Genomic DNA, 12,329 nt, shown 5'->3' with positions numbered 1-12,329 from the left:
AAAGAGACTTCACTTAAACATTAGGAAAAATTTCTTAGCTAAGATTAGTTAGAGCGGTGCTTGGTGGGAGTGGATTTTCTTTTGGGGGGGGGGGGTCAAGGTTGACTGGGCATCTTTCAAGACTGCTGTAGTTAGATGGCCGTTGTGATCTCTTCCAGCTGGTAATATCTTGTGATTGTTGTCATAACTGTTGGCTAGAAATAGCATGTCATGGCCAAATGCCTAGCAGTACCATGGCATTTTTCAGTGGGTAAGGCCTCACAGTCTATTTGCTTCTCAGGCGGTGCATTTAAACTGCATGATTATTATGTCCTTGGGATGTTCCATATTTGTGGGGCATACAGTCATTGTCTTCCATTTGCAGTCTTTTGATGTTTTTGGTTTGTTTTTCTTTTTTTTTAAAGTAAGACCATTAACAAATATAGCATAGCTGCACAATGTATTTTAATACCGAGAAGTATAAACCCTCTTTCTAAAAACATTCCATGAAATCAGTATACTTATTAGACAATGAAGGACATCCCTACTGTGGTATAAGCAAAACCCCCGGAAGTGATTAATAGCTTATTAAACAGAAATGAGAAGATTACTATAGTACGATCCCAGTCTCCACAGGGAATAAGTTCCAGCATATGAACACTCTCTTTGGATATCTGGAACCATGGATAGTAGCAAAGTCTATATTTTGAGCATGCTTGGGACAGAAGCATACCAAAAAACCACTGGAGTACCTAGAGATGCCCACAAACACTTCTGGGAAGATATTTTTTGGCACATGACTGAATGAAACCATGGATACGACTTTGTGGATAGAGAGGTTATTTTGTATATGACTACTTCCCCTCAGGCAAATGCTGGGTAAATCTGTACATCTATTGGGAGACCGCATTCTTCAGTTTGTTTTTAATTTACTTTGTATCAGGGGTAACCAATGTGGTATCCAGGTTTCTATATAATGAGTGCTGCCCTACTTTGTACACTTTGATATTTAAACACAGCCTCATTCATCGGTTTAAGTGCCATCATCTTGGGGAAGGCAGGAACAGGTGGAGAGCTCTGTCGTGCTAGAGCAGGACAACAGAACTACTTAAGTTGCACTCTCCAGGTTTTCAAGTGACCAACTTGAACAGTTGACTTGAGGAACCATGCTGATATTCGGAGGCCAAGTCTGTAAGTGTTAGAAACAGAGATAGACGAACAAAAATATTGGTTGTCAGAATGTTGAAGTAAGGTCTGTTGTAACGGCACATACAGTGTGGATTTGGGTCAGAAAAGCAAAGCACAAATGTTGTAAATTTTCAAATTCATGTTTAGTTTTTGCACCATTGCAATGACTGAAAATGTCCCTCCAACTCCTCAAGGCTAACTTTTCAGCAGCACCAGCAACAAAAGGATTTCTGAGATGCAACGCAGTGTGAAATTGCACCTCATGCTTCTGGCAGTAGATTGCTTTGTTTGTGACAGGCAGCCACAGGAACCAATGCTGTTTCCTGTCATAGTTGTTTCATATAGGGCTTGAAGGATCATCATATGTGGCCCTGCTCTTCAGTATATACATCCAAAACATTTGTTGCTCAATGAAGTTGTTTTTTTAGGGGATAACATCAAGAATGATAGGAACCATGACTGAACTCCATTGTTCCATCTCCCAATGCACCATCTCAGTCATAATACTTAGTATAACACTCGTTTTTAACCACAACAGTTCATTATGAGAGCATTATCAAGGCACAAAGATACACTGGACCACATTGTCAAAGGTTTACATGTCATTTTGTTCCAATATTTTCTCCAAGTATAGATAGGCTAGACATTTCCTGATTTGAAGGGATGGGAAGAAAAAAAACTGCTGGTGCCGCTGTCTCCAAGATTTCTTCAACAGGGGTTCCGTAAAGCTGAGACCAACTTGGGATAACTGATGGACTATTGCATTGCTATAATATATACCTCACAAACCTTTCCTGCTAGAAGCAGGGCACATCTGTTTCCTTGCTCCGGTGAAGGAAAATCATTCATTCAGCTGATAGAAAGAGTTTATTGGCTTGCTACATAACTAGCAAAAAGAACAGAGCACATTTTGTCTTCCAGCTTCAGCTATAAAAGTAACATCAGCTTCTTAAACTTATTCAACACTTTCATAGTTCTCTTTTAATATTTTCAGCAGCAGATAGCAAAACACGATCCCAGTTAGCTGATAAGAAAGCACAGAACACACAAAAGGGTTAGGTAAATGCCTCATGGAAAAATAATCCATCTTTTTTATTTTCTCTGTTCCACTTTTCCATGTCTCCATTCATTCCCTCCTATTTCTACATCAGTTTGCCTTTCTTTAAAAATCCATCTAACCATTCAATATCCATTTCCATTTAATTTTAAAACAGGCAATTTTGCCTGCATGCATGCCCATTTCTACAAACAATTTCCCTTACAATCCTGTATATCCCCACTTTCCCACCAATATATGCATTTTAGTAAGCAGCTTTTCCTTACATCCATTTTTAAGAGAGCCATATCACAACATTCAGAGTAGTGCAAACACAGAAATACAGTTGCATCCTGGTGACTGATTTAAGAATGTGAATTTCATAAGCTGCTTTGAGTCTCTTTGTGGAGAGAAAAAGTGGGATATAAACAAACACAAAAAGAAGAGGAGGAGGAAGAGGGAGGAGGAGGAGGAGAAGAACTACAACAGCAGCAATGACAATTGCTGCTTCAGGATTAAAACTGAACAGACAGATGTTAATCTGGATTAAGGCCCACTGAAATTAATGGTGAAGGGGGCCTCCCATTATGTAAAGACAGGGCTTTTCTCCTTTTTGGGGGGGAGGCTGAGAAATCCAAATCTAGTCCACAGGGCAGTCCATGCTTTCTCTCTTTTGAAGTTTCAGGCTCTTACACTTGTCTGCTTTGCAAACCACCATAGGCAGAGTTCAGATTTAGATTTACTCAATATTAAGTTACAAAGCACCTTAGACTTACCTGCACCAGTCCAATAAAAATGTGAACTCCTCCAAATACAACAATGTGTTCACCAAACCAAGTCTTCACTTTTGCAACACATCCCTGAAAAAAAAAAACCCACATGTTTTGGCGGTTGTATCTGAGCATGTACCATCAAAACTAAGTAGATCGTAAACCAGCGTTATAATACACAATCTACTTAAAGGAATTATTTTAAAAAATGCTGCAACTGTTTCATATTGTAGTTACATTGTGGTCATTGTCCAGCACCTCTCTCTCAATGCAGTGTCTGGGTTTTCTTTTAGACAACTATATTGACAGAGCTGCTTATCAAGGGAAGTAGATAGAGGTTATCAGGTAAAATCCACAAGCAATAATCTTGGTTTTTCAAGTGTCAATCAAATCATGGTAGCCATAGTTTCCTATGCCAGTCATAAAGTGGGCATTGCAAAACCAAGTGCATAAATCATTTGTAACCTTTAATGAATGTAGCGGTTATCTAAGAGGCATGGTAAACAGATTGTTTTTCTAACATGGGACAGAGAATAGCAGAAATAGGAAAGTTCTCAACTCATAAGAACGGACAGCTACTAATGACTCCAACACACTACTGAAATGTCTCAACTTAGAAGATCTGATAATTGTGTACGGACAGGCTGCAATCCTATGTATTTCAGCATAATACATTAGTTCAGTGTGTGGTCTTATGTTAGGTTGATCAATATATCACCTCTGAAGACCCTCCCAAATGGTCACTTCATGCCTCATGGGGAGCAGACACTATTGGAGATAACTAGACACGAAGTAATTACAGCAGTGCTGAAATCCTCAAGGTATGGGTGCATAGCCAAGCATTTCTATTCCCTACACTCTCTTCCAGCCATTCAGTGACTGTGGCAGTAAAGCCACAATTCTTAGCTGTGGTGCACCATAGACTTCTGCTTGGCATAGTACAATACTTCTGCACACAATGTAAACTCTTGGCTGCTGTGTGATAGAAGTCCATCATTCAGTTCAAACTTCTGAAGATGAAAACTCTTGATACAGTGAAAGTCCAAAATCATTGGGAGATCAGAAACAAACTGTTTGTTTCTGATCTCCCAATGATTTTGGACCGTCCACAACAGCTACTCTAAGATTAATGACAGACTGGCTCATCCAGTGTGGTTTTCCACATTATGGGTCAGATCACTTTGTTTTCTCCAGGTGCAAAGAGCTCTTTTATTGATATTCTACCATCTGAGGATTTTTTTAAAAAATCACTAGACCTGTAAAGGCAAATGCCTCCAATTTTAGCATTGTGGAAACTGCTCTTGCTTTTCCTTCGGTTTCTAAAGGAGCTGTTCAAGAAATTAAAAGTAGCCTTGGCACCTTGGAACATTCCTCTCATTGCCATATAAACCACCAGCCACTATTTCACTGAAGCTGTGCACAAAAAAGCAAAACATAAAAACCAGACTGTTGATAAATACTGTTCACAGAAATATGTGAAATATGATCCATTTCTTTTATATTATGCTAATGATGCAGTTTGATAACATCGATACACATGACTTCTGGGGATCTATCTGAAATGGGTCTTTACAGGAACATGCATTTGAACTTTAAGACACTATAGAACTTACTTGCTGGTTAATGCCTACTGGATATTTGCTTAGATCTGTGACACAGCTTTCCACAGGTACTTTACAGCAGCTTCTTGGGACAGATGAAGAGAGGGAGCCAAATGTGGTGTTTAGCCAGTCAGTATAATTCTCTGCACCACAACACTGGAACTATAGTGCAAAGGAAAAGTTTCAGTTTCTAAGAAATTTGATACAAAACCACCTCATTGAAACCATAACTTCCTCTACTTCTTTTATTTTTTTCTCTCTAAAAAATGTCACATCCTGTTCAGTAATCCTAATTTCTAGACCCAACTTACTTTTACAGTAATTGTACTGTTGCAATGACCAAAAGTACCTTTCAATTTAGATTCCGCTGCAGAGATATTTTAAAGTGCCAGATAGCAGGGTGGTGAGTGATAACATGCCAAACTCTCTCCCAGTTGCAGGGTGCAATGCGGTAGGCAACTATGCTAGATCTCAGCCCCCCTCCAGAACCTCAGAAATACCTGGGGGGCGGGATATATGGCTTAAACTGTACATTTTAGGATGGGTAGCACTGTGCTATGTCTCCTGATGTAGGTTCATGGACATTATGTGGTATGGTTTTACTAATGGTAGAAGAGGAAGTACCTCTTGGTGGTATAGTGATTTAAGCCCCTCTGGAGACCAGGATTGTGGAAATCCACTGGGTGATCTTGGACAAGTCACATTCCCTTAGAGTAAGGCAAAAGCATACCCCCCTCTAAACAAATCTGCCAAGAAAACCACTGTGACAGATTCATCTATCAACTCAAAGGCGCACAAGAACAAGTATTGTTCTTGAAGTTTTAATGAAAGATTTTAATAGTGTAAGAAAAATACAACAGTACCTTCCCACTGTGTACAGTGATGTTGTAGAACTAAAACTACAATGAACTGTTTTTTTTTAAAGTAACTTTCCAACTGCTCTTTTGAAAGCTTAAAACCAGAGGTCCTCAAACTTTTTAAGCTGAGGGCCGGTCCACAATCCTTCAGACTGTTGAGTGGCCAAATTATTGTTTGAAAAAAAAATGAACAAATTCCTATGCACACTGCGCATGTCTTATTTGTAGTGCAAAAAACAACAACAATGAAAGAACAATACAATATTTAAAAATAAAAACAATTTTAATCAACATAAACCTATCAGGATTTCAATGGGAAGTGTGGGCCTGTTTCTGGCCAATGAGATAGTCATGTTAATAAGGATTGTTGTTGTTGTTGTTGTTGTTGTTGTTGTTGTGTGCCTTCAAGTCATTTCAGACTTTGGGCAAGCCTAAGTCTAAAACTGAGGGCAGGGGCCAGGTAAATGACCTTGGAGAGCTGCATCTAGCCCACGGGTCTTAGTTTGGGGACCCCTACCTAAAACATTACATTTCTTCCTCAAACAATATGTTATTTACAGTTTTAGTTGCTTCTTCTTTCCGCCTCTCCCACAATACACCCACGGACCCATTGATCAGGTTATTCACTAAATACTCTACATGGACAAGTCTTTAGTTAACCTTCTAAAATGGAGGGAGAAAGGATTAAACAGTTGTTTGCGCTTCTGGACTCCATCCATTCATAATGATGGCTTTTATATGTAGTTCTTTACTCTTTACAATTTAATTTCTGCTAGAGAAAAACTTATTTACCTGTCTCTGTAGGCTATCTACAGCCTTGGTGATCTGCAGTTCTCCACTGTACTTGTCCATGGTCTTCAAGACATCTTTCAATAAAGTCTGATGTAACTGTTAACAGAAACACAAGGGACAATACAAGAAAAGTTCCTGTCTATTGCTTTGTTTTACCCAAAAGCAGAGGGTAGCTGACTGCTGATAAACTGGAAAATGAAAAGAAAATTAGAACTTCTAGGACCAAGAAACCTATTATAAGAAACCTGATACTACTTCATCATTACTCCATTGATAATATGGCAAGTTTAGATTGGGATTGCAGGGACTGAATGTGTCAGGAGAAGTTGCTCCCAACTAGCTTGCACACTGCTTTTGCTGTAATGTCTGCTCAGTGAAGAGAGGCCTAGCATATCTTCATGGCCCACTGGACTCTGTTTTGCACCCTATAGTTTATTCCCAAGTGGATAAGGATAAGATTGAGATGCAGAAAAAAGACAACTTGGAAAGAATGATAGTTGGTCCTTCCTGCTGTGCTTTACCCTGTGCCCTTACTCTCAGGTGCCCACTGAGACCTTTCCCAAATTAGAAATTGTCCTCCTGACCACAAGGTTATCCTCACGGCTGCTTGTAGAGTGCACTTGCAGCCATGAAGTAAAAATCTCACTGAGTGATTACAAGTAACTGGTGAGGTACCTCTCAATCAACCTTGCCTAATTCTGGAACTTTTGCAAGGATTAATTAGAAATAGACTGCACTTTGTACATTAAGGTGGTCTATGTAAATCATAACAATATTGAATGGCACAAAGGAGGAGAGTTTGAGATTAAAAAATGCAAGCACTTTGCAAAATGTTCATAAGAGAGCAATAGCATAGTCAAAGGTTATGCGAGATTGGTAACTGTGGTTTCATTTACTTACGTCTGATTTACTTTCTACACCACCATGTAATTCAGATTATGAAAACAGATAATCCACATTATCGGCTTTGAACTGGATTATACGAGTTTACACCATATAATCCAGTTTAAAGCAGATATTCTGGATCTTATATGACAGTGCTGAAGGGGCCAAAGTATGTATTCTCTAGGCATTTTCTATGTCCTCCAGGTGATTCTCTGGAGTGCTTAAGTTAACCACAATTTGTACTTTGATTCATCACAAAACTTACCTTCTCTCTGTAAGTATAGGCAACAGTGCCCGCTATGATTCCCGTGGTCAAGTGGCCCAGTAATATGCCTGCGAACTAACAAGAGAGAGGTATTCTCAGATTAAAGGCTAGTTACTTATGAAAAAGAATATCAAGACTGGATTTCAATAAGACCAGACTAGTGGAAAGTACCACCGCTGAATTCTTAGTATTCTCTCTCAATTCCTGCCTCTCTTGCCCTCCAGTCCAATTTATAATCCATCAAATATGCCAGGCTGATTTTATAATGCCTACAGAGCCAAACTCAACATTGATCTATTACTGTTGGCACTTGGCATGGATATGTTGACACAGAACAGAGATATTGAAGTAACAATTAAGAATAGGCAAAAGTTACCGATCGTGTCCAAACTGAGCCACAATCACCATACATGGTAAAATAACCTGCTGTGGTTAGAAAATGGGCACTGTTTATGCATTCTTGTTAAAAAATATATTTGGGGGTATATATTCAGGATTTTTAAAAGATCAAGAAGTGCATACTCACATTGAGTTGTTTCCCCCATTACATCAAAGGCCCAAAACTTCAGATTGAGCACAGCTACATAACTGGGCATGATTTGGAACCTATTATAAAGTATACTTGGAAGTTCATTTAATTCAGAATAGGCACATTATGTCCTTCCAAGTTTGTTACTTGCTCTAAACGCAGCCATTATACTAGTTACCTTCCCACAGTTGCTAAATGGGTGTATGGTGGACATATTAGTTGTGCATGATTGCTATCTTCATTCTTGCACTTTCTTAATTAACAATTATATACCTGTATAGGTTTTTCTCACAGCTTCTGTCTAGCATGATGCTACCTGAAGCTATTACAGAGCAATAAAATAAATATTATCCTATACAGAAAGCACCTTATAGTTGGCTTCTTTCTCAGGTTTCACAGCCCAGGTAAGAACTTGGTGTGTAGAAGTACTACAACTGGAAATAGCATAAAGCTATGACAGAAATGGAAGTTGCTGTTTCACAGCTGGAAAGCACCATGTTCCCCACTGAGCCATAATACTACTTGGCCCAATTTCACCTGTGATTCCAAAACACCAGTGGGTGCTAAAACATCACAAGACCTGAACTACTTTTGAATACATGTCAAATTAACACAGAGAGTAAGTGTCTTCAAGTGAAAACAAATGCTGGATCCTACTTACATCTGTGTATCACTTACTATTTTTATCATTTTAGAGTTGCGCTTAAGTACAGCGATTGCCCCAAAGGCTGATATTATGATTATAAGCGTGCCAACAATGGTTATGATCACAGGGACCACAGAAGCAGCTTCGTTCAACACCACAAAAGTATCACGGAGCTTCACTTGGATAGACACTCCTATGCACATCAGCACAACTCCAGAAATCTAGAATTACAGATGTTAAAGAATCACTAACAAACTGTAACAGAAATAGTACTTTTCAAAAGTTCTGTACCTTTCGTGTCAGCAAATACATACAGGTCTCCTCTTCCCCTATTAACATGAATCCTGGTTCATAGCAGACTGAAGCCTTTCTCAACAAGTGCAAATATTTTTAATAAAGGAAAAAAGAGTGCAGTATAGAACAGAATTAAGTTAAAAATGTATTTTTTATTTTCTTTCAACATAAAGTGCAGCTATACTGCCATCCTACATACTTAAATGCCTTGTCAGGCACCTAGGCACTCTTTAGATTGTATGAATAATGTAAATTGCCTGAAAGATATTACATCTTGCTAGGGTATAATTCTATCCCCACTTAGGTGGAAATAAGTACAAGGAAGACAATGTTGCTTACACCTGAGTAGATAAATGCTGTTTGTTATGAGTGAGGATACACTCAAAAGTTTCTGTGTGTGTATTATGGAACTACAAACATCTGAACAGGGCTGCTTAAAGTAATTCTGCTTAATAATTTTGTAAGTTTATAACATTTTCAAAGCCTAACTAAATAATTATCTCTACAGTTCTGCTACAGGGAATTTACAGAGCCATTATTAGACATATGTACTAAACTTCCAGCATCTAGACACGTAAGCAAATAAGTATAAGCAAAATTTAAATAAACATAGATCAAAAACTTATTATTAAAAATCCTTACCCAATAAAGTAAGATAGCTAGCCATAAACAAATCTTAATTACTGTCTCCCAATTAGTAACTTCGTTCCCCAGCATTCTGCTTGCTGATTTCTATCCAATACCCCCTGGGACCACTGATGAGCACAGATATACTGACACTAATCAGTTATCACACTTGTTACCAATTTCAAGCTAATGCTTATTTGAAGTTATATGTCCCTGACTTGTTGGAAGAGTAAGTTTGTTAATGATCCCAAAGCATTTATTCTGGAGTAACTACAAGTAAGTTGAACCTGCTGTGGCAGCACAATGCATTGATCTGCACCTGAAATGACTTACTTCAACCGTATGTCTGTCACTGGATTGCGATAGAACTTTGTGTATAATGTTTTCTCATTGCTTGCATGCTAAATAGAAACACAATAAAACAGTTGCATACCTTCCAACATATCACAGATGAAAACAGACGGCTGTGGCCAAGCAACAACAGAGCATGGCAAAAGTTATTAATTAAGAAGAACAATATCGTCCAAGTTAAGAAAAGCTGTAGCAGTTTGCTTTTTCTCTGCTGAGTTAACTGAGGCCCCTTCCACACAGCTGAATAAAATCCCACATTTTCTGATTTAAACTGGAATATATGGCAGTGTGGACTCAGATAACCCAATTCTGGACTTTTCTGCCTTGATATTCTGGGTTATATGGCTGTGTGGAAGAGCCCTGAGTGCAAACTCCCTTTGAACAGTTTGCACCAACTAAAGTAAGGGCCCTTCCACACAGTCATATAACCCAGAATATCAAGGCAGATAATCTACAGTACCTGCTTTGAACTGGGTTATCTGAGTCCACACTGCCATATAATCCAGTTCAATGTGGATTTTATACAGCTGTGTGGAAGGGGCCTAAGTTGAAGGGAAAGGGGGAGGACAGAGGAACTGTGACTTTTTAAAAGTGTTATGACAGTTGAACTTGTGGTATGGCAAAGATTGTTCCTGTCAAACTGGGTCAGCCAATTGGAGGGCCTGAGGTTGTGTAGACGTTGTGCTTTACATTTCTTAATAAAGCCCAAAGTTATATATGAATTGACCTTTGGAAGAAAGTTGACAACAGTGAAGCTGGACATAGAGAGTAGATTTTGGGACATACCTAGTGAAACCTTTCATTCGCCCCCTGCCTTTCACAGACATTGCTCCATAATTTCATATAACCTGTGCTTCTGTGAGGCTGAGGCTTTACACAAGAGGTGGAAATCATGCATTCCTCCAGATATTAATGGACTGCAGTGATACCTAGCAAAGCCGATTATGAGGAATTACTGGACGTTGTAGTTCATCAAGACCTGAAAGGCTACACTGAGTTCCATTGAATTAAGGAGAGCTGACTTCTGAGTGTATAGGTTTGCTTTATGCAGATGATCCCTCTTAATTGTACTATAGGAGATAATCTCGATGATAGGTCAATTATTCTGATGGACATTATGCAGTCAAGTGTAACAATGTCCAGGCTACACTTTACAAACATATCCAAAAATATCTAATTTGGAGGGATGACAGTTCTAATATTGCCTCTTTCACGCTCTCTAGTAGATAGAGCAGAAGACCATGAATCCCAGAATCCCTGCATTTGTTTCTTCTTCATTTCTGTGTAATGTGATGGAAGTTAGAGATAATACTCTGACACAGGGGTGGCGATCTAGGTGCCCCCTTGATGTTGCTGGGCAACAATATCCACTACCTCAACCATTGCTGGCTAGGGCTGTTGGGAATCGAAGTCCAACATATTTGAAGAGATACAAGCTTTCTTCCTTTGTTTAACTGGTTATTAACTGAAATTAAAGTGCTTATGACAAGAACAATCATCATAGACATTTTTATCTGTGAATAATCCTAGTGGCCAATAATAATAATACTATTACAGTAGAGTCTCACTTATCCAAGCTAAACGGGCCGGCAGAAGCTTGGATAAGCAAATATCTTGGATAATAAGAGAGATTAAGGAAAAGCCTATTAAACATCAAATAAGGTTTACAAATTAAGCACCAAAACATCATGTTGTACAACAAATTTGACAGAAAAAGTAGTTCAATGCGCAGTAATGTTATGTTGTAATTACTGTATTTATGAATTTAGCACCAAATATCATGATATATTGAAAACATTGACTACAAAAATGGCTTGGATAATCCAGAAACTTGGATAAGCGAGGCTTGGATAAATGAGACTCTACTGCATTTTAAAACGGTGGAATTTCATCTTGATTAGAAAGGTTCTTTGCTGTGTTCTCTCCTAGCAACAGGCCTCAAAGTACCTCTGTGTAGCAGCTCTCCTTCCCCAGCGAACAACAGCTTGTATTGGAGCAGCATCAAAGCAGAGTATTAAGAACAGTAATATATGCACCTGCATGGAAAATCTAATGGAGCCCTCTTGCCAATGTGAATTAAAATCAGCAGTCTGTTCTATTCCCTCCCTTTCTTTTCTCTCTTCCAAGTATGGACTAGCTTCCAGCATTTTACTATTATGTCCCCCAGCCCATGGCTTGGCTGTGAAAGTGTATGAACAAAGCAATCTCAGCCATACTCAAAGCCTGGCAGTCTTTCACTTGGCAAGGAGAAATCTAAGGGGATTTTTATTGTTGTTATTACTATTCTTGAAGTCTGCAGATCTCCAGCCAGTGCAAAAGTGTTGATGTTCTGAGCTTTGCCACTGACAAGCGTTAGAAAGTTAGAGGCAGCCACAGCAAGCCACAAGGGCCCTTTGTTCTCATAGGTCGAATGTTCCAAAGAAGACTCAAGTGCTGATACTGGAGTCCTTGGTCTGTATGTAATGAAAACAAAACAGTACTATATTCCCTCCCTCTTCAAGTCTGTCTT

The 12,329-nt window shown here is 38.9% G+C and overlaps 1 protein-coding gene across 1 annotated transcript; it reads right to left on the bottom strand.

Moving 5' to 3' along the window:
* Positions 1-2,015: 2,015 nt before the first annotated feature.
* LOC100554401 (tetraspanin-6) lies at positions 2,016-9,644 on the bottom strand. The gene is made up of 7 exons (XM_003214871.4): positions 9,485-9,644; positions 8,581-8,769; positions 7,374-7,448; positions 6,224-6,319; positions 4,587-4,736; positions 2,980-3,063; positions 2,016-2,191 (listed from the first exon to the last, which is right to left on the bottom strand). The coding sequence occupies exons 1-7, from the start codon at positions 9,557-9,559 to the stop codon at positions 2,123-2,125; spliced, it is 738 nt and encodes a 245-aa protein (XP_003214919.1). The 5' UTR covers positions 9,560-9,644; the 3' UTR covers positions 2,016-2,122.
* Positions 9,645-12,329: the final 2,685 nt, after the last annotated feature.

Source organism: Anolis carolinensis, chromosome 1 (genome assembly GCF_035594765.1).
Source record: "Anolis carolinensis isolate JA03-04 chromosome 1, rAnoCar3.1.pri, whole genome shotgun sequence".
NCBI classification, from domain to species: Eukaryota; Metazoa; Chordata; class Lepidosauria; order Squamata; family Dactyloidae; genus Anolis; species Anolis carolinensis.
The sequence above is the reverse complement of the archived record's forward strand: the minus strand, read 5'-3'. Positions and strand labels throughout refer to the sequence as shown.

What these genes read in the sequence shown, in the direction of transcription:
- LOC100554401 (XM_003214871.4), bottom strand. Translation starts at nt 9,559, where the DNA reads ATGCTGGGGAACGAAGTTACTAATTGGGAGACAGTAATTAAGATTTGT. An exon ending in CCTATACTTACAGAGAGAAG is followed by an intron (nt 6,320 to 7,373) that starts GTAAGTTTTGTG and finishes TTCTGTTAACAG; the next exon opens with TTACATCAGACTTTATTGAA. An exon ending in TAGATAGCCTACAGAGACAG is followed by an intron (nt 4,737 to 6,223) that starts GTAAATAAGTTT and finishes TTTGCACTATAG; the next exon opens with TTCCAGTGTTGTGGTGCAGA.